This window comes from Equus asinus, chromosome 1 (genome assembly GCF_041296235.1).
Source record: "Equus asinus isolate D_3611 breed Donkey chromosome 1, EquAss-T2T_v2, whole genome shotgun sequence".
Taxonomy (NCBI): domain Eukaryota; kingdom Metazoa; phylum Chordata; class Mammalia; order Perissodactyla; family Equidae; genus Equus; species Equus asinus.
The window spans coordinates 141,466,263-141,490,377 of NC_091790.1; the positions used below are offsets into that span (position 1 = coordinate 141,466,263).

General features: G+C 45.2%; 1 protein-coding gene across 25 annotated transcripts in view; it reads right to left on the minus strand.

The window, feature by feature from the left end:
- Positions 1-2,010: 2,010 nt before the first annotated feature.
- The window catches only part of ICA1 (islet cell autoantigen 1), a 141,906-nt gene continuing 119,801 nt past the window's right edge, over positions 2,011-24,115 (minus strand). For 12 of the 25 annotated variants that reach the window (XM_070509012.1, XM_070509019.1, XM_070509044.1 and 9 more), the window contains 3 exons: positions 15,185-15,454; positions 5,097-5,186; positions 2,011-2,872 (listed from right to left, as the gene is read on the minus strand). In XM_070509012.1, coding sequence (XP_070365113.1) covers positions 2,751-2,872; positions 5,097-5,186; positions 15,185-15,454 — 482 coding nt within the window. In that variant the 3' untranslated portion in view covers positions 2,011-2,750. The remainder of the gene's footprint in view (positions 2,873-5,096; positions 5,187-15,184; positions 15,455-24,115) is intronic. The other 13 variants (XM_070509083.1, XM_070509088.1, XM_070509005.1 and 10 more) reach the window with 5 other exon arrangements.

Sequence of the window (24,115 nt, forward strand, 5' to 3'; positions counted from 1 at the left end):
GCTGGGAAAAGAAGTAAGAAAGGAGGAAATAGAAACATTGCTGGCTCCCTCCTTTAAATTTGCATGTTCTTTATATCTTGGCTGGGGCGGGGGAGAAGGGGAGTGAGACTCGCAGATCACCTCAAAGGACAGGGACGTTTTCAAGGAGCAGGTGCTCTCCGAATTCCCCTGAGGGTTCCAGTGCAATTGTTCAGACTGGCTCACAACACGGGATGAAAATGAGGGAGAAGCAAGACTCGGTGTGAAGAGAGTGGGGCACCTTTGTCTTCTTCATGGCGGCTGGGGCGGGGCCCGAGGTGGGCCCCCGAGGAATGGGGCCGGCACACAGGCGGCCTAAAAGAGAATCAGGCAGCAGCTGCTTCTCCTTAAACCGGAGAGGTGGCCGAGGGGGCTTTGTGTGAGCCCGGATCAAAACACGCCTATCAAGGGGGATCAAGAGCCTGGCCAAGTGGATTGCAGATGGGAAAGGGAACTGAATCTTTTTTTTAATTTACAAAAATGTAAAGAAAATTCAGGGAGAAAATGCCTCCATGTGCAATTCTTTTACTTGTAGCGAAGCCTGTCCAATCACCGCCATGCTCAGTTCCCCTTCGCCCACAGATCAACTTCAAAATGCAACCTGCTAGTATTTAAAGCAACCCATTGAACACAGAAGAACCCCCACCCCACCCCCGGCCCTCGGCCCCTCTGCCCCGCCAGCTCCCGGGGCCTCCAGCCTGGATGGAGGAGCCAGCCCCGCCCGCTTCATCTCCTCGCTGCGCTGCTGTGGGTTTCCACGGCTGCAAGCAAATGTGACCCAGGATGAAACCAGGAGCCTTTAATCCGCATTCCACACAGGGCAGCTCCATCCGGCAACCGCTAATCCAGTGCTTACAAGGTGGCTCGAGGGTGCTGGTTACTGGGGAGACAGAAGATTTGGGGAAATAGGGACCTTGTTCAACGGGATTGCAAACCTAGCGGTAGAGGCGGACGCACACAGCGCAGCGTTAGAAAGCCAGGGGAATGGTCAGGGAGAGATGAGGGGCCGTCGCTCAAAGAAAAACGGGGGGGCTGCACTTGGAGAAGTCCCGGCGGAGGAGGTGGGACTGAGGAAGCCCCTGCGGGGTGGGCAGCATTGTGATGGTGGCTAAGTAAGGAGAGGCCGGCATCCTGGGTGGAGTACGCTGCAAGTGCACAGGCCCAGAGACGAGAGGGGTCTTACGGGGTACAATGTGGAGGGCAGCAAGGTGGGGCCCTGGGGCTGTGTCTTCATCTCCTCAAAGACCATGAATCCCGGCTGAGGAGTTGCTAAGTAAGATTCGAACAAACTAGACTCCGTGGACGGCCCCGTGCTGGCTGGGAAGTGAGCAGAGCCACAGAAGCTACACAACTCGCGGAGTCCCCAGACCCGTTACACCTGCCGGTCTCTCCCGCATGGAAGAGGTCCCTCCAGCAGTCCCGGCTCCAGTCACCCAGCCCCAGGCTGCCTTGCAGAGGACGGTGGCTACTGCTGGGGCCGGGCCCTTCCAGGAGGAGCCGGGAAGCCCAGTGTTCCTGTGTGTTTGAGGAAGTGGCCCCAGGCGACCCTTTCAGAGCTGAGGATGAGGCCGCAGAAGCGTAGCCAAAGCTTCCCTGGCCCAACTGAGCATGTAGAACCATTTGCCGGCTATCAATTCCACCCCCGCTCAGGGCCAAAGGCTCACTGAAAGGGGTGCCACAGGCTTCTGTGGATGTGTGTGGCCTCTCACTTAGCATGTCACTGGTGATCCGGGAGGGGAGAAGAGGCGCCAGCTCTGGGGTCTCTAACGCTAGGGGAGTGTCTGAGCCGCTTATGTGCCCACATGCAAATCATGCATTTCTGCCCAAGGCAACAGAAGGCCATAACCTCCTCCCCCAGCCACCGCATCTGGGGGATGCAAGGGGTCACGTCAGTAGCTTCGTTCAGCGGGACCCTTCCTCCTCCTCTGTCCCTCTCCAGCCCCCACCCCCACAGCACCTCCCCACTGAGTCCCCGCAACAAACTCATTTATTAACTTTGCATGTCAAATATTTTTTCCGTTTAATTAAAAAAAGAAAAAAACCAAACAGTTAATGTCACAAAGGGCTCCAGAAATACATGCTTTTGAATTCCAGCCATGGAGAGGACAAAGGAGACACGTATCTGCAGACATGGCTGCTTTCCATAGAAAGGTTCGTGAAGCAGAGACAGCCAAGCTCTTCTGCCTGTGAGAGAACACAGTCCACCGGGCAAGGGCTGGGGGACAGTGTCTTTGGTTGGCCAGACCTTCGTCCAGAGCTCCCTGGAAGGTGGGTTGGCAGGAAGGGGCATTTTCCTGCAGCCCCCCTCAAAGGGGGACAGAGGCAGGGGGTACAGAGGAGGCATTTAAGTTTCATTAGCCTCTGGCTGCCTCTGAGGCTGTAGGATACGTTATTTAAACCTAACACAAAGTAGGTTTATGATCTGAACTTGGATCTCACGGCAGCCGAGTGACACAGCAGCAGCCACAACGCGGGTGTTGGCAGGAGAGCCACCGGCCTGGAAACCACTCCGCGACAAGCCTGTATTGTTTAGGTCCACATAGAGAATACACTAAAACCCTTTATACCAAATAAGAGTAAATAATTATACCAATATAAACAGGGCCTTTGACCCTTCATTTTATTAAAATGGCACGTCAACAGTAAAACAGCATACTGATCACTTCAGACGACCGCGAGCCCCCGGCGCGCTGTTCAGGGGTGGCACGGGCTCCGTCCCGGAGGCTGCAGATTCATGCATTGAGCAGTTCATGTTCTTTATCCGTTTTCCCAACAGCATCAGGATTTGATAATGGGTCGAGGTCAGCGAAGAGGCTGAACCAGGCAGTCAGGTCCGAAGCAGCCTTGGCAGGCTCTGGGGAGAGAAGGAGAAGCATCAGCACGCCCGCCTTCCAAGTGCCCACTTCTGCCCTCCTGCACACGGGAGGGTCCAGGCTCCTCTGGAAAAGGAGGATGCTCAATCAGACAAACCCCATAATGCTCTGGCTCTAAAGCGAGTTAGGGAATTCCACCCTAACGTCCCCCCGTTGGTCGGCTGAGTATAATTTCAAAACCACGGCCTAAAGCTCAGTGAAGAATGAACTCTCGTGTTAACTCCCATCTCACCCCCACCCCAGCAGATGGCCACAGCCCAGAGAGTTGCCTCAGACCCTGCCACTCTACCACAACCAAGAAATACCATAGTTATTTCAGAAGTCAGACTGAATGGCTGAGGAAGCAAGGTGCCTTCCAGGGTTCACTGGAAGAATCTTGTCATATCTGCTGGGACAACAGAAATACCATGGCCACTTTTTTCAGGCTTCCAAGAAGGGGTTGGCACCTAGGCCTGGCTTCTCCTCTTTGTTAAAAGTCACCACATTCACCCCTCTCCTGTCAGAGGAAGGAGGCCCTCCACATGCCTTCCCTTCTCCCGTGGGCTCTAAAACACCCCACACCCCTCACCCTTCAGCCTCCCTGGAGTACTTCCCTCAGCTGCTCCTTCACTGAAACACCTGCCCTGACTTCCTGATTACCACTATAATAGAGGCAAATTATCTTCCAGATGAGGAGAAGATTTTCAAAAGAGTGCCTGATGCAAGTGATTCCTAAATAAGTAGGAGGCTCCTCTTTATATAAATCATCCCACATGAGCATCGAAGTTCACTGGCTTGGATGACCCATGCTTTTTTCCATCTCCAACAGGTGGGAGTATCAAAAGCATGAAGAATATGTCTCTCTGACAGGTTCTCCTTCTAGCTGAGAGCAGCTAGGAAGGTGCTTGCCATCTGCCTAAGAGAGTCTCAAAGAATATTGGGAGGACAAGTTGCTAAGAGTGGTTATATTAGAGCGATGGGAATCCACCAACATAAACAGGGCCTTTGGTCTTCCCAACAAAATGGCCCTGAAATGTTAAGACGGTATACTGAGCACTTTGTACTTCTGATTGCCCTCCCTTTGGCTTTTTGTCAAACTCTGTTGCAGATATTTCACTTTATAATGAGATAACAATGCATCTATTACGGAGATAAGTTACTACAAGCAGGACTAGTTAGTAACATGCAAGTTATTACCATGTGACACTAACTGAGTTCTGTGAGGAGTTAGCCCTCAAAACACTTGGCTTATTTTGATGTGATAAACTGAGACTTGAGAGATCTCAGTATAGTTGGTTGGGGTGGGGGAAAAACAACTAAAAACAAGGAAGTCAGCTTTCTTTAATCGTGTAGGAGGGCACACAAGGAAATTGTATGAGGCAAGACTGATTTAGGAGGATTTGTCTATTCTGGATAGAGAAAATCAAGATATCTTAGAAGTATCTCCAGTGAAAATATGCTACATGCTCATTTCCCCTTCCTCCCAACTTGTGCAAAGGTCTTAGAAGGCCCTCAGAGTGGGTGTGGCCCTGCTGTGAGGAACCAGGTGACTATACTTTGGGGCAATCCTCACATCCCCCAGACCTCCTCTGTTGGAGGGAAAACCAGGTGCAACTATCCGCACACCCCCTAAAAGAACATCACGGGAATGTTTTTTGATGATAATAGACACTTCCCCTAACTTCCTGAGGTCAACAAGGGGAAAGTGGGTGAAGACCAAAGGAAGAGAGCGTGAGCTGCAAATACAGATGAGATCTTCAGTCGAGCAGATGTTCCCTTTGGGGCCCTGTCTCAAGAAGAGAACAGATCTCATGAACTTGAAAGGCCCTCTTTTGACAACTAAGAAACCTGGCTCTTTGTGAAGAGCACTAATTAAAGGCCTTGTTTGGTGGTGGCAATGGTATTTTCAGCTAAAGACAGCAAACCTCAGAGGTCTTTCCTCCCATGCTGTTTCCACCCAATCTTGGGGAGCACCCAGTCACATGGAGACAGATATATTTTATCCCTCCTCATTAAATTTGAAAAAGTGAATTATGAATTAGGACAGTAAGCCAGAAAAAAAGTCAGGATGTAAGACTTAGGATCATGCAAAACTCTGCACCCGAATAGCCTCTCATTTCAACCCTAAGTGCTCAAATGGAAATTAGTAAAGAAATACAGAAAATAGTGTTAGGCCAGTGGAAAGGAAGGTGGCTTTCATTTCAGGGGGATAAAACACTGTATTACCTTTCACTGCAGGGCTGTTGTCATTGGGACTGCTTGCCTTTGGTGCTGGCCATGGAGAAGGAGGAGGATTGACATTGCTCTCTGACCAGCCTAATGTTCAAAACCAGAGCTCGTTAGATCGAGGGAAGAGCAGTCACACTGTCCCACCTGTGCTGGGCACACGTGGTTGTCAACCACGGTAGCCCCCAAAGAAAGGGAAGGGGGTGGTGTGACAGACCCTTGTCCCACGTTACTCATACCCGAAACACATTTTAAGGGAGAGTAGATAGGTATAATCATGCCCAACTCAAAAGTATTGAAAACTAGGGAAAAGATTGGATTTTGAGAAGCAATGAGAAATTGCTAAGGTTAATACATCTTTGCCCATTTTTCTTCTCAAGTAACATCATTTCATGTTCACACTAAAGATTATCAATAGCGTTCCAAGGAAATCAAGTGCCTTGTTTTTCTGTCACAAATGGGGAAGACTTTAAAAAGTGAACACCATTACATGTAGCAACAGAACTAGTAAACTGCGGGTCTTCTCTACTTCTAATATGATTCAGTTCATTTATTTTCTACACAGTTGATTTAAATTAGGAAGTTTAGTTAATATAGAAAAATAAACAGAAATCCAAGCCAAATATATGCGGGGGAAGGAAGCCCCCTTAACTTGCTGCCTGCCGTACACTACAATGGTGTTTAGCTGGTATAACCCAACATTCTGTAAAGCCCCTGTGCTCTCTCTGCCCCTAATGACTCAGAGGCATTCCGCAGTCCTGCTTTGCAGGGAGCAAGCCTAGTTCCCCACAGCATTTCCTGTCTGTGCTGGATGTTTTGGCATGACTCACACCTAATTTAGAACTTTACCATATGCCTCTTTACACGCCTGTTTTCTGTATGTGTTAAGTCCTGTCTTCTCAATAAGACCAGGAATTGCTTCTTCAGTGTGCTCCAAAATACCTAACGCAGTTCAGGTAGGTGTTTGTGGACTAAGTTCCTTGTTGATTCTCACTGTGAAAGGCAGACCATCAGATGATGCATCACTGTCGGGTCTATCATAGTTAAAACTGTATCCTTTTATTGGCATGCTCTGGTCACACGTTTTCTACAGAAAAGGTTTTGCCTCTGATAAGGCCCTCATGACATCATGTTTGGATGACAGAGGCCAGCTGGGGTAGTGAAACCAGTTTCTGGAGCAAGAAAGCCACTCAGTATATGCCACAAAACAATAAGATTTAATGCTGTTTATTTACCCTGACATTCTAAGATTTGTAATTAGGGACTTAATTAGAATCATACTATATTTATTAGCTTGCATTTTTGTCTCATCTCCTAGAGGTGTGAGCCTCTTGAAGGCAAAAGCCACGCATTATTCCCCTTTATGTCTGTTAGTGCACCTCCTGGCACACAATGGGTGCTGAATCAAGATATATTATTGAAGAACTCTTTTAAACCATGAGAAGTGCACTTATGAAGCCTTATTTTAAGAGACGGCAAAGCAACGGTTGGCACAGTAGATGCTACAATACTCACTGGTTGAATTTTTTCATTTTAGGCAAGTGGCATACAAGCTTCTCTAAGAAGACTAACCAATGACAAATGAAACAGGTGGCCTATAACCTATTTATTGGGTCTAAAACAATGAAAACATACAGAGGGCTTTAAAAAGTATTGTTATCCATTGGAAGGGTACCTGAATGTGTAGTTAACATAATTCATAAACAAAAGCACCGATCTTGAGGGAACTTTCTGGGATGATGGAAATGTTCTAAGACTGGACTGTGGTGATGGTTGCACAACATACATTTATTAGAAATCCTTGAACTCTTACAATGGGTGGATTTTGTGCTATGTACATTATAGTTCAATAAAGCAATTTTTAAAAATTACCAGTATTTGGTGTAATACAGGAGTAACATAACCTACCTAGTTCCTAGAAAATTGGCCCACGAGCATTTTCCTTCTAAACCGAAATCATATAAAACAGTGGTAAATGTGGAAAGTCAAAATTGCAGTTCCATTGTGCGCCAAATAAAGCTGAAAGAGGTAGACTCTAAGTGGGTAAATTTTACCTTATCCCCTACAATCCTCTCCCTGACACCAAGTGTAGTCAAGACCAGCTTTTGCTCAACAGAACCCATGACCTTTCCACCAGCCCCTGCAGCCTGGCCTCATTCTCTTAGAGCAGTGGTTCTCAAAGAGTGGTGCCCACACCAGCAGCAGGGGCACCACTTGTGAGCTGGTTAGAAATGCAAGTTCATGGCCAACGCTGACCTACATGAATCAGAATCCCTGGGGGTGGAGCCCAGGAAACTGTCTTAACAAACCCTCAGGGATTGCCGCACAAGTGTAAGTCTCAGAAGCACTGCCATAGATGGTCTGCAGGGAGGCTGCCAGGGTTACCATCTCCATCAGGATCAGCCATCGTGGTTGAGGCCAGAGCTGGGACAAGCAGAGAGGCCCTCCTGGGAAACAGAGGGGTCTGCTTCAGGACCCGCCTCCCTAGCTCCTGCAGCTTTAACTGCTATTGATTGCTGTATGCTATTTGGTACAGTGGGAGCTCAACATGGTCATTCTTCCCGTTTCAAAAATATCCACGACATTCACTTTTGAAAAATGGCTGCAGAGAACACTGGGAAAGAGAGGCAGGTTCAAAGCCTTGTATTTTTCAGAGTATAAAATGGAACACATTCCTAAAGGAGGCACAATAAATCCACATGTCAAAATGGAGCTCCCTTCACTTTATGTAATGGACACGTTCCTGAAAAGTTACAAATAAGTGTCTGTATATCAAGTCATATTTTAAAAGTACCAGAAAAACAAATCATATTTTCAAGCCTATCGTTTAAAGGATTATAATGGCAGATTCCTTTATAAAGACAATAACTGTCTTGTAATTGGATTCCTTTCTAACTATGAATTTTTGAGCATTGCTCACCTAAACACTCATGAACCATAAAAGCAACATCTAGAATCTACGGATTTGGGAGCTTCTCTGCAGCAGAGGACATGAAGGAGGATGAGTCCCTCTTTGGGGACTAAGATGATGGGGACAGTATACCTCCCAATTTTCACAAAGACACAGGTATCATTATTCCTTTGTCCCATAGTGTGAAGCAGAAACCACAGCCAGTTTGCCAAGTCAGTCTCCCCTCAGAACAGCTATTAGGCATAAGTCTAACAATCCAACTATATGTATGTAAGGGGAGAAAATGGTACAGCTGTGACACTCGCTGTATATTAAAAAAAAGAAAATACTAAGTTCAGCTGCAATTCCGCCCTCCTTCATATCTCTTTGGGAATTCTTTAGGGGAGGGGTGCTATGAGGCTAATTATGGACAGAATGCCAAGCCCGATTTCAAATGTCTTGGCTTCTGTCAGGAAAAAGTGCTATTTGAAGAGAACTTAGTGTTGTTAATATTCCTGTCATTGCCATCAACTTTTCTTTAGTTGGTGTTAGCTGGCTGAGGCATTTTTAACATGAAGAGGTGGCTGGGAGGTTGTCTCCCCAGCTCAGAGTAACTTGTCAGGAGAAGGGTGGTGGGGGTAGGGGCAGGAGAGTGCTGAGAGCTCCGCGAACAAAATGACTGTCCTAGCCCTCTGTTCCTTTGATATGTCAACTGTGCTACCCATTTGCAGGAAACACATATAAAATTTTATTGGCGCAATCCTTCCCCCTTTACTTACATAAGGGAAAATATAAATCAGCCAGAAATAACACTGGCCAGCTAGAGCCGCAAGTGGAGCCAAAATAACACCATCCAGAGTAGCACTTTACCATGAATGGCATTTCACTAGCTGGGAGAGCAGAAGTCCAGGCTGGATTGACAATCAAGTCTGAGGTGCTCTGGGGTGGGGTTGGCAGTGAAGGGGAAAGTGGGAACACCACAGCCACGGTGGCCAAGCCTGCTCCACTCAGAGCCCCTGTTTCCATACCTGCAAATGGTAGATAAAACTTCCTGTGTCATTATGTTGTTGGATGGATGAAACAATCTTGTAGGTGAAACCAGGGAGGACAGAGGCTAGAGAGGCCCTCAATAAATCTAAGCCGAATCTGGATTTTCGTATAGCTCAGCAGACATGAGGATCAACCCCTAAGATTGTCTGAGGGTTGTTTTCTTTAATGTAGTGATTCAATGTCAGTTGCTCTCTCCCTCCCTTCTTGCCATCCACCCATCCATCCAATGTCTTTTTTTGAATATCTATTGTATTCCAGGCACTGAGCTATTCATGTTCTGGAAATATGATGGTGAGCAACACAAACACAGGCCCTGCCCATGACAACTGAAAGCAAGAGACAGAAAATTAAATCAATTTTACAATGAGGTGAGCTACGAGGAATGATTAAGTACTGGGTGTAAAGAGAATGGAGAGCAGAAACACCTAACACTGACTTCTTGGGGGAGAAAGGAGTCAAGGAAGGCTCCCTGGATTAAAGAACATCAATGCTGAGGATCTGAAGGATGAGATGTTAACCAGGTAAAGCAAGCATCATGGGTGTGTAGGTACGTGGCATGCTCTAAGGGGAGGGGGAGCATGTGCCAAGGCCTGGTGGTGGGTAGAGCTGGGCTCACTGAAGTTTACTATGGCTGGAGTCCAGCTTACCAACATAATACATCGTTCTCCAGCAGAACAAAGTCATTAAGTCATGCTAAGTAAAGATATGGGCAACAATGAGACCAGAGTCAGGCCGTAAAGGACCTTGTAAGCCACGGTGAGGAGTTTTGACCTTATGTGAATGGTAGATAAAACCGTAACAACATGGCAAGTCAAGAGACCTTTCTGGGATTCCTTGATTTCCTCATCTATAAAATGAGGGTGGAATAGACGGTCATCAAAGTTCCTTCTACGGATTCACAGAGGCACTTGAATTCTACAGATAGCCAAGACTTGCAGATGCTCCTCAGCAGGCATGGAAAGTGCTGCTGCTTTGATGGAACAAACAATTCCATTGGCTCATGCTGAGAGTGCCTGTTCTGTGTTCAAACTATCTTGAAATGGGCCACACAGTCCTTTCTTTCACATTATGCCATTTGAAATATCAGTTACCTGGAGCCAGGCTAAGCCAGGAACAGCAAGAAGTGAGCTCTGGTTGAGGAAAGATGACTTGGAGAAAATCCAAAGCTTGACGTTACATCAGCCTTAAATGGAAACCCACCCAGATGGTAACAGCACCCTGGAACTGGGTAAAACAAAAGAATATCCGGAAGGAAGGAACACAGGGCTGTATGTCTGTAAGAATCTGGAACAAGACTCCTAAGTTTGGTTTGCAGAATACTAAATTAAAAAGATGCCCTGGTGCATTTATACTGAGCAGATGGTAATCTTTTCAGTATCAGCGTCTATTTCTAAATTAAATTTTGGATGTTGATGGAGAATTGAGAAGAATGTCAAATGAGGCCTAACAGCCTTGCCTGGTCTCCCCCTCAGGCAGCCCCTCCGGCTGGCTCTCCCCCTACTCACTTCAGGAAGCCTCAGGAAGGTACAATTTTCTTGTCACTGTATGACCCAGGCAACCCAAGTCCCAATCATGCTGGTAACTTCAGAAACTTAGAAATCCTAGCTAAAATTAACGCCTTCTTCAAATTTTCAGTACAACTCGGTCCTAAATTAAGTTCCTTTGTTTTGCTCTCCTAGAGCTTGAAGGGGGTGTCGGGAGGAAGATATAATTGTTATCTTAGTAAATCCTCCTTCCTTTCTATTCTCCCAGAGCACTGGGGAGCAGAGGGAGGAGCAAGGCCAAAGTAGAGAGGGAGGGAGGCAGCGGAGAATGCAGAGATGAGGGGAGAAGACTGAAGACATGCGGGAGGGAGAGAGAGAGGGCGAAGGAGAGCAGAATGGCGTGTGGAGGAGTGTGGAGGTGGTGTGGCCGTAGCCTGGAGCAGTACCCCCTCAGCCCTCCTGACACTCCGACCCTGAGGATACAGCTCCACCTGGCCCTCACAGACAGCTAGGATAGGGTGGCGAGACTGAGCAGGAGTGCACTGGAGTGAATGTGTGGGTGGCTGCTAGCACAGGCAAAAATTTTGTAGACAATCTCAATTTCAAATATTCTGTTCTGGGGCTGGTCCCATGGCCGAGTGGTTAAAGTTCTGCACGCTCTGCTTCAGCAGCCTGGGTTTGTGGGTTTGGATCCTGGGCGTGGACCTACTCCACTCCTCAGCCATGCTGTGGCAGCATCCCACATAGAAAATAGAGGAAGTCTGGCATGGATATTAGCTCAGGGCAAATGTTCCTCAAGCAAAAAAAAAAAGAAGAAGACTGGCAACAGATGTTAGATCGGGGTGAATCTTCCTCACCAAAAAATAAATAAATAAGTAAATATTCTATTCTGGAATATCATCCAACTTTTGTTGTTGACAGGGAGGCTGCCTCCTCACACCCACGTTCCTCCTCCATGACAACCCAGTTATTCCTGTCCCTGTGTGTGCCCAGGGCCAGGCTAGCCATTACAAGTCCTGCTTCTCTGGGAGCATCCCAGGAGAAGGCTGAAGGGAGCTGTAGGGCAAGCACGTTGCCATCAGAGACAAACGGAATGGTGGAAGGCATAGATTCCGGATCAGATGGCTCAGTGTCACAATCTGGCCTGCCTCCTACCACATGTAGGATCTCGGGCAAACTACTTAGCGACTCTCCTCCTCAGTGTTCTGGGCTATAAAATGGAGAGGATGGCAGCACCTGCCTGGGGAGGGGGTGGTGAGGATGAAGTCAGTTAATATACATAAAAAGCACACAGGACGGTGCTTGGCACATAGCATGTGCCCTATGGAGTACCAGTTATTATTATTTTACCAGCTACAAATGGGGGATCCACAGAATCACACAACTTTAGACCTCAGCATCTCTGAGTGGAGGTTAACCGAGGGATAGGCAGCTGACACTTGTGGAGAGGTAGAAGGTGCTCCTTTGGATGACATGGGTCTCTCCTGATCGATTGGTGAGTCTAACACCTCATATTACAGATGAGAAGGCAAAGGCCCAGAGAATTTGAGTGGTTTGACCTATTGTTGAAGAACAAGTGAGGGGAAGGGAGTTTGCAGAATAAAACCCTGACTTCATACCACAGTGTGTCTCATTGAGCCAAGGTAGTCTGAGTACTTATTTCAGTGGCTTAATTTCATTTTTGAGATGAACTGGATAACTTGGGGAAGCAGTTTCAATACAAGGTGTCAAAAGTTCAATAGCTATTTAGATGCTTTTGCAATTCATGTAAATAGATGGATTTTCTAGACAATGGATGCAATGGAAAAAATATGTGGAGCCAACATTCATCTTTTCCTCTCTTTCAGGGGGGTGGGGAGAGTCCTGACAAAAGCATAGGATGTGGTTGTGAGTGGATTATACGATCCATCATCGAACAGGGAGCCTGGCCTTTATTTGTACCATGTAGTTTCAAAGGTTCCCTGAGTCAGGGGGCAGCACCAGGGGGGAGCTGTGAGAGCGCGAGATCGTAGGTGTGGGAAGCTGAATGGGCTTCCTCTTTCAAACACTTAGCTTCCACTTTTTTTTTCTGTCAGTTTGAGTTCCATAGACATTCAATTGGTGACTGTTGACATGCGAAGGAAACAGGCTCACTCAGGTTACAAAGTAACTCCTTTAACCTTGATCTTGATAGGACCCCAGCAGAAGAAAGGAAACTTTTAGCAACCAGAATGATCCTTTTAAAAGGTGTTTCAGATCATGTCCATCCTTAGACCAGGATGCTGTGATGGTTCCCAATTTCACTTGGGCTGAAAAAGGGCCCAAGTTCTTCCAAAGGCTCCGAGGCCCGTGTGGTCCAGCTTCTGCTCCTCTCTGAACACCTGTCCCCCTCGCTCCAACCACAGTGCTCTTCCTGCAGACCCCCGGCCATGCCACCCATGACCTCCCTTAGGCACTGGCACAGGGGCTCCCTCTGCCCCAATCTCCACGTGGCTAATTCTCTCACCTCCTGCAGCTCAGATCTCTTTTCAATATGAATCCTATTTAGTTCTGCAGCCTGACCTACCCTGCCATCCCCCCAACACTCTAGCCCCGGCTCTCCCTTTTCCTTTCCCTGTAACATTGGTCACTTTCTTGCACCTACTTTGTGATGTGCTTCTTTATTATGCTAATTGTTCATTATCTCCTCTCATTCGAATGTGAGCTCCAGGAAGGAAGAAGTGTCTGTGTTCTCAGATGAATCTTCAGTGCCTGGAGCCCAGGAGGACCCCATAAACATTTGTTGAATGAATGAGAAACTTGCTCAAGTGCTAGTAGGATGGCAACCTCAAGTGACACTTTGTTTTTCTGAGAAATAAATGGTCTCCCTTTGCAGGACCTCATTCTCTTTGCACAGTAGGAGCTTGCATTTCTTCTCTGACTGTCAGAACACCTTCCTCCTTAGACCCGTGTGGCCTTGTGCCCTTCTCTTGGAGTTGGGGCAAGGCTGATGTGCAAAGCCCATGGCCACTGCTCATGTCATAGCTCTCAGGCTTAGTTCCGGGGACCTTGCCTTGGGCCCTGAGCTGAGATCTTCTCACTCTGCATGCTCAGGAAGAGGGTGTGGGGCTCAGACTTCTGGGTTGTCAGTGTGGAGCTCTCACAAGCCAATAGCCCTGGGCCACCCCTGCTAAGTAGGAGCATGCCACCACTGTTCCCTGTTGGCAGCAGGGGCCCTGGTGTCTCCAAAGCTGGGGCCCAAGTGGAATTCATCCGGCAGGAGAGCTGGAGAGTCTCCAGCAGCCCCAAGATCTGCATTGTGGATCCTGGCTCCTGCCTTCCAACTCTCCCACGGCTCGTTAGCACCTCCACCACAGGTGGGTGGGGGTGAAACTCAAGTCATGGCAGCATTGCTCATCTGGGGCTCGGTGAAAGAGATGGTGAAACCCAGGGGTGAAACTCAGGGTGGAGAAGTATTTATGAATTTTATTTATCCTTCCTATCTCTAACTTCCTTACTGAAAATAAATGAGATGGCTATAAGACAGGACTCACAAAGGAAAACAAAAGGAATCATGTAGTTCATAAAAAAGAAGGAAGACTTTTTTTTGGTCTTGCCCACCAACTCTTGCTTTGTCCATGATCTCATCAACAAAGACCTGAGGTTTTTTTTAATAGCCCATAATTATTTAATGATTCCAGCACTGCTGTTTGTTCTCAGCTCTAAGTGCCAGATAAACATGGTGTTTATTAAGGAGATAGCCTAAATTCATGGAAAAACCAAAACAATTTGAGAATTTCAATTAAAGGGACATGAAAGGAGGGAAAAAGTATTGAAATACCAGAAAATTGTTTCCTTCCCAAGGTCTGTTTGTTTAGAAACTCAAAACTTAAAAATTTAGATTTCAACCTGAGTTTTAGTTTTTGTTCTCTAAATCAACACGCTCTCCATGCCAGCAATTCTCAACCAGCATGTGGGCTGCCCGAGAGCCTCGGTGTGCCCTGAACCTTTACCAATGTTGCTGACCATTTTGATCAGTGTGGAAACTCAGTTTCTGCTGTGGCCGAGACGCATGGGACGGTTGAGCCATGTGGTTCAAGCAGAATAGGAACAGCTGAGCTGAGGGCATAGTCAGGGTAGGGAGGGGCCAGGATAGAGAGAGAGCAAGAGAAAGATAGCATGGAAAGAGTTAAGAAGCCCAGTGTAATGTCAGTTGGCACTCAGAAAGAGGGCATGTCTATGGGAATGCGGAGAACGTTGCCTTGTGAGTATATGGGAGAAGCAGCTAGGGCAACGGCCAGGCAGTGATGGCCAAGCCACCAGGTCCATGACTATGAAGGCAATCCTCTCAAGGATGCCATGAAAAAGTCTAAAATCAAAATAAGACAATAAGATTGAGAACAACCTCTCTAACCTTTTATTAATAGGAAATGTTAACATTGGGAGAAAATTATAAGGAATAGATTTTAAACCCTGCAACATATCTTAAAGCTAGAATGGGATTCTGAGATTTCAGCTAAAAAGTCACTGGATAGAACAGAAAAATACAAAAAAACCCCCCAAAAAACAAAAAAGACACTGGACATAAAATAAAAATCAGAAAATATCAAAAAAATGACAAAGAAGGAAGAAATAGGCCTTTGGGATTAAAAACGCAAAGAATGAAGAAACAAAAAAAGCCCCTTTTTAATCCCCATAGTACATACCGTGTAGCGAGGCCTGTAAGTCTTTCATATTTTGGTCTAAAAGCTGCGAAGGAAGGAATCCTGAGGCTGCCTGGGGCTTGGTGTCTGGCTCTCCTGGGCCCACAGTGGGCGCTGGCTCCTTCAGCCGGCCGTCTCCAAACACAGCAGCCCACTCTTCACTGAACTCGCCCTCTTCCAGGGAGGACGCATGGAAGATCTCGCTCAACAGCAGCAGGTCATCTTTGTCAGCACCTTCGGCTTCCAAAGTCCCTGCCATTGGGCCCAGGCAAGCTGGTCAAAGTAACAGCACAAAACACATCACCACCAAGGGCCCAGGCCCTCGGGAATCAATGCAGTGGGGTTTGGGATGGGACAGACTGGGGAGACAGCTAGATTTAAGAAAAAGCTAATCAAAAAATAAGTTAATCCCATTATAGCCTTTCAAGAAATTTGAGAATTAAATTCCTAGTTCCCTTCTCCCTTATCCTCCTTTCTTCAAGGCCAGTTCAGTTGCTGAACATTATTAGAATTGCACTGAAATAGTTTCCAAAAAAATTCTAGGGTTTTGGTTTTTCCTTAACGTAAAAGCAAATTTACCACCAAAACATTTCTCAGATATGAAGCAAAGCCAGGATTGAAGGCAGGTTGGAGATCTTAGTTCCTTGTTTGTATAGGTTCCTGAATCTCCCCACACAACAAGCCCTAAATCCACAGCCACCATGCCATGTGGCAGGCTGCCTTGCCATCCAGGATGGGGAGAGGACCCACTCCAGGCCCTGACTGGCCCGGGAAGGGGAGGGGGGCAGAGGATGTCAGGAAGTCCTGCAATGACCAAGAAAGGCATCCTTGCTTCCTTTCTCTTTTGCTGCAGCCCAGCTGCACGAAGCAAAAAAAAGGTGGGTCTGGTTTGCCACAGGGCAGCAGTGAAAGAATGAGGGGAAAACAGCGCAACTCACAGGACCACCTAGAAGATGAGCTTCATAGGCCAGAGACACAGCTCTGGAGGGTTGGAATGAGCACCAGACCAGAGTGTGAGCCCCTGGACCATCCTTTATATGCTGCGTGACTTCAGCAAGACCCTTAACCCCTCTGGCCCTATTTTTTTCATCTATAAAATTATAATATTAATAATGCCCACTCTGGAGTATTGTCAGGAAGAGTGAAAGAAATAGACCAAACCTCATGGCCTGTTCAGAAGGAAGACTTTAAAGAAGGGATCCCTTCTCATGATACGAACACTGACACAATACTGATGAGTGAATACAAGCAGAATGGGGAATTGCTATCAGAAATCCCATAGCAAGACGTTTCATTGAGTTTTGTACATATTTTTGAAACCAAGAACTGACAGTTTTATTAACTGTGACTTTGTTGTATCTAATTGCCACTTGGAAACTGAAAACATTTTTGTTGTAAGTCATGAAGAGAAGGAACAATCATGATTTATATCTTCTCTGAGCTATATTGCAATTCTGATATTGTCATATTAAGTGAGATGAACAGGTTTTCCTCAGATATATGAGATAATTAGCAAATGAAACCTTCTTTTTAAAAAAAAAATAAAGCTTTTTGGTTGGCTCTATTGATCTGTAACCACATTTTATATAAAGATCTACAGATGGAGGGGATTTTTGACGTGCTGGGCAGACTGGCTATCAATCACGGAGGGGAGGAGTCCAGTCATCTCATATCGCTGAGGTTTAAAAATAGGGGCAAAATATCACTTTAATCAGACAACTGTCTAATTTAAGCATTCTTATTGTTTGTGTTATCAGAGAATTTGCACCGAGACATAGACTGTAGGCGTGGTGGTGAAGAGATGGGGAAAATGGCATTTTATTAAGCAGGCTTCTGAGACAGCTCTGTAGTGACAGGGTAGTGCAGGAAACACCTAGCCCTGTGCATGGTGGGAACCGCAGGGCCGGTGAGGGAAGACAGCCCATCTCTGTGAACAAAGGCAGGAACCTTGGCTGTGACAGGGTGTGTCCATCAACATGCATCTACGCATCCTCCCTGACCCCTTAATCTCTCTCAGCATCACCCTTTTCACATATATTAACTTCACAAATCTCTGTACTTCCTACTTTCAGTTGAGACTGGAAGGCCCAACGCTATTCTCATGGTTTACTCTCTGGCCTGACTGAAACCGGATGATCACTGAACCAAACCCGTTTTATGGGAACCAATTCAATAAATCAATGTGTAGACTCTAGAGGAACAGAAGACGTTAAATGAGCATTGGAAATTATGTGTGTTCCTCCTGGGGACACTTTACAGCCCTCCACTAAGTCAAACCCTGGGTTGGGGGGGCTTCGATGCTTTCATCTAGATGTCAATTCAGGAAAGATCATGAACTAACATTAGCAACAACAAATAATGAACTTTGAGTCTTGCAAAAATAACCACAGACTGGAAGAGCTCTATCTTTGTTTTTCCTGTTTAGGCTTTGTGCAATGATATTTAGAGTTGAGTTCTGTGGGTTTTGCTATCTTCGCATCCTTTCCCTTCTCTTCTTCAGTTTCCCCTTTGGAGAGACACCTTCTCTGTGTGATCCTGGTGAGACACCATTTAAGATGCCTCACCAGCCCTCATCCCAGGTGGATTTGTGACCTTGGCTGTGGGCATATGCCAGAGGCTTCCCTGAGTTTGGTATATGGAAGCTGGAAGAAAGAGCTGTCTTTCTTTGGGATTCCAAGTTCTAAAGATGAAGTTTTGAGGCTCCCAGTGATGATGGAGCCAAATATGAAGGGAAACAGCATCAAGAATTGGGGAGAGAATCCTGACAACACTGTCTAAGCCCTTGGATTCAGTCTTGCTTGAAGCCATTCCACCACTGTGTGACGCCAGTTACATGGACCAATACCCAATACATTCTTTTCTTTTCTTTTTTTAATTTTAAAGCTAAACTATTTAGAGAAGGTTTCCATTACTTCCAACCAAAAGATTTCTGACTAATATTGTATTCTATCAAACTCAAACTTAGTGACAGAAATGAGAAAATTACCCATGGTGAGGAGGATATTATCTAGAGCTAGTTCTGAATAGAGATTTAGTCTGTGGTCTACCATTGAATTAGGCCTATTACTTAGTGCCCTGGTTACTTAACAGTTAAGTCAGGCTGCAAAGTGGACATCTTCTCTTTTAAGAGAACTTATTACTTAGCTGAAAGCAATGAAACTGGCACTGACTTGAACCAGAAAACAGGGGAACCTCCCAATTATTGCCCTGATAATTAAGATGCTTGAAATTACTATACATAACTTGCAAGAAAAACTTAATTACGAGTAGAAAAGGACAGGTTTAGGTCTGTAACCAGACAAGTCGAGACTTGAAAGATAACTCTCGTCAGTTGTTCTTAAGAATCATGTTATCATTTTCTTTGGAAGTAATTCAACTCCACTGTGAGAAAATGGGGACACACACAGAGACATAAGCTCTCCAGTCTCCATGTTTACCTTCATATCAGATAACCCAACCACAGATGTTACTACAAAAATAAAGGCCAACAGACATCATGGACTCAAGTTCTCACCTCTCAGCCTCCCACTCCATGACCCTTCATGCGTTCCCTCTGCTTTTCTAAGATCAGCTCTCTCTATCGCCCCCCGTCCCCTTCAGGAGCCTGCTCTGCTCTCACCAAAGCTTCTGCTCCCTGACCTCAGAAGATGTGCGCACATCCCAACAACAGTCAATCTTCACTTGATATTGCTGTCTCCCCTGACACCCTCCTGCAACTTACTGTTCTGGTTTCTTCCTCCTTCTACAGCTACACACTATACTTTGCCACCACTCTTTTTTAGCCTGCCTGTAATCAAGTTCCTGGCCCCACCCTACACTGAAGTGGCCCTCTTGAAGGTTATCAGTGAGATCCTCATGGCCGATTCCAACCCCCTTTTCTCAAGCTTCAACTTTTAGAGCACGTCGCACTGTTACCCACTCTGGAAATGCAGTCAACTCCTGAGAGTCCCCATGAAGTGGCTCTCTGGATGTCCTCTTCTCTCCTTGACAATACTTTCCCTGCTGCCTCTTCCTTCTTGCCCTTAAGGTTTACTCCTAAGCCATCATATCTCTTTTCCCTACATTTTCTATAGAAGATCTTATTTATTCTCATGGTTCTGTCTCACTTGGGAAGATTCTCAAATCTCCAGCTCCTATTCCAAGTGCTTTCTTGAACTCTGATGACAATTTCCAACTTGGGGGCCCTTTAGGGTTTTCCCATTGGTGAGTCTGCTGGCGATCCATGAAAGGCACCCTCCTGCTGTACACCTTTGCTCAGGTCAGCTGTGAGATTACTGCTCCCTTACTCGGAGCCTTCAAGGGCTCCCTCTGGCTACTAAGTAACCCTCCTCCTAGTGATCCTCAGGACCTCTACAGTCAAGCTCTGATGCAGCCCTTTCAGAAACTCACCCACAGTGTCTTTGGGGAAGCCTACAATTAGGCAAAACTCCTCCGCTCGCCATTTCTCAAACGTGCTTTCCTGCCTTCTCATCTGGGAACCTGCTCTTTTCTCCCAATGAGATGCTCCAAGAGAAGAATCATACTCAGCTGAAAGGGATCTTCGAGATCATCTCCTCTAACTCATTTTACAGAGCAGGAAAAAGACACTTGGGCTAGACAACTCGCCCAAGGTCATATCATTTATTAGTTACAGATTATCTGGCTTGGGACCCCTGGCTCACAGGTCAAGACGTTTTCTCAGTGCAACACGCTGCTTTCACTTCAGAACCTATTAAGGGTCTCATATGTAAACTAATATTTAAGCTTCTGTAAAGTTCTGAGGGTTTCTAAGGTCAGATGGTTCCACTCGCAGCTAGGCAAAGCTCTTGGCTGCAGGCCCCATGGCAGACTGGCCGAGATGGCAGACCAACTCAGCATGTTTGCTCTGCACTGCCCAAGGTTCAAAACCAAAAACCCTATGCCCCTGGGAAAGCAGTCCCTAGGAAAACTGACCATGAACCAATGAGCAATGATTCTGACCCAATGAGTTTTCAACGACTGAAAACTGACATACAGAGGAAGCTCTCTTCAGTTCAGCCAGAGTGTGGGCGTCAGAAAGCTAACGTGGGAAACTGGTGATAGCCCACTCAGGTAATATTTTTGAAATCATACTGAATTTCATGACCTCAGCATAAATTAGGAACACAGAAGATGGAAACATAACTACATAGACCAAAAACGAGAGCACAGGAAAACAAACAGATAAATGTCACAGAAGTTACCTTCATCTGTGTGTGAAACAGGAAGACTCTGTTTCTCTGGTTTTCTCTCTGGTCCCCACTCTCAACATTATGACTAATTGTAAAGGCCACACACTTGCAACATACATGAAAAACCCCAAACACCAACACTATCCTCACATCACCCAAAAGAGAGTATGGGAGGAAAGATGGGTAGGAAACTACCTTCCAGAAATGTCTAGCAAGAGAAATATTCTTCATTATAAAAGTCTCTGGTAACAAAGTGTACTTGTTTGGAATTCAAGAATACTGTTTCTAAACACTCCCTTATGGTGAAAAAGATATAGATAATAATAGGAACAGATGGGGGAAAATCCACCCCTGCCCACTCTCTGGGACACACACACACATACCCCAAACATAAAACAAAAAAAACCAACCCATCCCCCAAAAAACCCCCAACAGTGCTAGACCCTGAGTAGGCACTGAAAAAATAGTTTTTGATGATCCACAAGCCTGCTCCTCCATTTTAGCATTAGATATTAACAAGCAAGCAATTTTACTGAAAAACCTGACACCTGGGGCGGGGGTAAGTCTACACAGAAAACTGCTGACATGGTGATCAAGTAAGGACAGTATTTGGTTTTAAAAGTGCACCCTTATTTCATGAAAGGACCAGAGCCAGCAGTTCACCCTAGGAGGCTGAGGGAGACAGAGAGAAAGGAAAGTTTAAGGAAAGATAATGAGCTTAGCCTTTGCCACACTGCGCGTGAGGAAGCAATCAGATCCCTGGTCAGCTGGCTATCTGTGGAGAACTGCAGGAGACACTTCTGAGTGACTGGGAGAAACTGGGTGCAGACAGAAATATCTATTATTGCTGTGGGTTAAAGGTTCTCACCCAGACCCACGGGAGCTACTGAACGAGCTTCTCAGTCGCTCTCATGGTTGGCAGGATTTTGAATCACAAGTTTGGAAGCAGTGACCGGGGAAGTAGCAGGAGACAAACATTTTAATTATAATATGGACAATAACAATTTTAACAAATTGGTTCAGTTTGTCTTGTCCTAGAGAGGGATGTTTTGGAGAAGCATAAATTGTGAGATTTAGGGGAGCTGGATTCATTTCTTTTCTGCTTTATACCACTACTTTCTGTTCAGTTATCTCACAGCTATTTTTTTGGCCCAATTTTGAGGAACACAAAGATTTCTACACGTTATAACTTGTGAATTGAGGTCAAGACTGTCACATGTGGTCATAAGGTGATTTCAGAGCTACTTTCAGGCATCTCAAAACGTCACTCAGTTTCTTTTTTACTTAAAACATTTTTATAAACTGGTCAAATATTGGTTTTCCCTTACGTTATCTATTTAGCAGGAGAAAACACATTTCATTATGACACTGAATCACAGTGACTTTCTGGGCAATGGCTCCTGGAGAACTGTCTCCTTGCTGTTGTCATCAGCCGTCTGCTTTTTGATAACATTATACCACATACACGTCTAAGAGAATTACCACTGGGAGTGCATCGGCCCCCAAACAGCAGGGTGCCAGAGCTGACAGCCCCAAGTCCTATAAAGGCAGCCATCCCTGGATTAAGCAATTTTTATTTCTTGATTGTTTAATGTCTTGCATATTGTAATCAGTGTTTTAATTCAGGATTGGGGCCTTCAGGCAGTTTTCTGAAGGGCACACATTTTGAAGTCAACTAATTAATGAGTGTTCTTTTCTCCAGTCACCAGAGTTCTCTGTGCACTGAGAGAATATTTTTATACTCATGGCCACGTTAATTTTTAAGCTGATGCAACGCAGAAGAGGTGGATAGTGAGAAAGCAGAGCTCAGGCCTTGAGAAGGGCTTTGTGGGTGGCGGTGATAAAGGGAAAGGAGAAATTATATGACGCTGTATTTAACTGAGAAAATGTGCACATCAATTTTTCTGCCTGAGAACAAGTCCACATTTTGGGGAAGAGCATATTCGTCTATCTTTAGAATTAAACTGAGTGCTCAAAAAAAGGATATGAGCTGCTTTCCACAAGACAAAGATTGTAACTATAAGCCAATGAGGTATAAAAGTTGTTTTAAATAAGGAGGAAGATATCAATCTTATTCTGATGCATTGTGGCACATGCTTTGGAGGAAGCTTATGAAAGTAAACAGGCCTCTCAGGCAGTAGCATTTCTGATAATTCTGTGAAGAAATGCAGGACTGCTGGGTTACTGTTGTATCATTACTACCAACTTAAAGTCAAAATCCAAAACTGAGAATTTTTTTTGTAAGGAGGAGTAAATATATATATATATATATATATATATATATATGTAGACTCATATTTGCTTGTGTCTATGTAAAGAAATGCTGGAAAGATACACCAGCGGATGGGAATTTTGGACTAGAGAGGTGAGTGGGGAGCAGGAATGGGAGTGAGAGTTTTTTTTTACTATATATGTGTTTATTATCATTTTGTTTTTTGCACCAATGTGAATAGACCACCTATTCAAAAATTGTTTATTAAAATAATGAAATTAAATAGGAAATAATAAAAGCAAAAAGCAAATTACATAAACAACAGGTTGGGAATAGGAGAAATAATCTTCTTATTAAAATAAGTTGAAGCATATAGATGATTCTAAATAATCTGCTAAAAGTTAAGACTTGCTAAAAACTAGGTGGTGGGTACCTATTGCTTGTTATGGTATTGTCTTTATCTCACCTTTGTAAGACTTCAGTCTCCTCCAAAAAATTGATATTTGTAAAAAAAAAACCCTTTATTTCATCAAAATATTCTATCCTTAAGCCAAGGGGAAAACATTTCTATGAAAAGGGAGGCTATGTAATGGCAATCTGCATTAACTATTTGCATTTTACTTTTTATAACCTGGTGTGATTTCAACATTTACAAATAAGTAGTCATTCTGATAAAATACACATGGACATTCATGAAATATCGCACAGTGTGTTGCCTTGAATGAGAAATTAATAAGGAAAGGAAGTTTTTGCCCTCAAGTTTATATTCCTAAGTCTTGGAAACTTAATGCCAGAGTCCTGTTGCCTTTCCAATTTTGAAAAAATTTTAACCAATGTCCTCAATTTTCAGACTTTCTTCCTTCACACTTTGCGAATTAAATCCAAAGTAAGCTCAGACTGAGTGGAGAAAATCATCGGCCCTTGTTAACTGGGGCCTTCAGGATGATCTTGGCCCATTTCTGGTCCTGTAAGAAACTTGTAAGACCAGAGAAGACTGTGTGCCAGCCACCAAGGCAAGGGGTGCTCTCGAGTTTGGCTTGGAATCTCCGGGGTATTTTGGACTCATGGTAAAATCATTAGAAGGAAACCCTTGGTAGGATGGAGAACAAAGGCCACGGCTAGGCTGAAAACACTCAATTTCTTGGGATCACTTAAGCCTATGCATGTCTCTTCCAAATCCAGGGTTCTGCATTCTCTTTGGGGGGTTATTTAGTAAATGATTTTAGATCTGGTGAACTTGGGTGTGGGACCTTGCCAGGCAAACTCTCCCTCTGCATTTAACTAAGGTTCAATGGAGATGCAGCACAGTATACCACCAGGACAACATGTCTAGTCCTACTATCTCAACTGCTTACAATCTGGAGAGTGTCCCTGTGTCAGAGACCCTGAAAGACCCTTTACATAAACGATCTCCAATCCTCACAACCCAGCAAGACTGTTGCTTTTGGTTCCATTTTACAACTGAGAACAACAGAGGTTGAAAGCATTTAAGTAGGAAGCAAATTACTTAAGCCCATATAGATCAGCTATGGT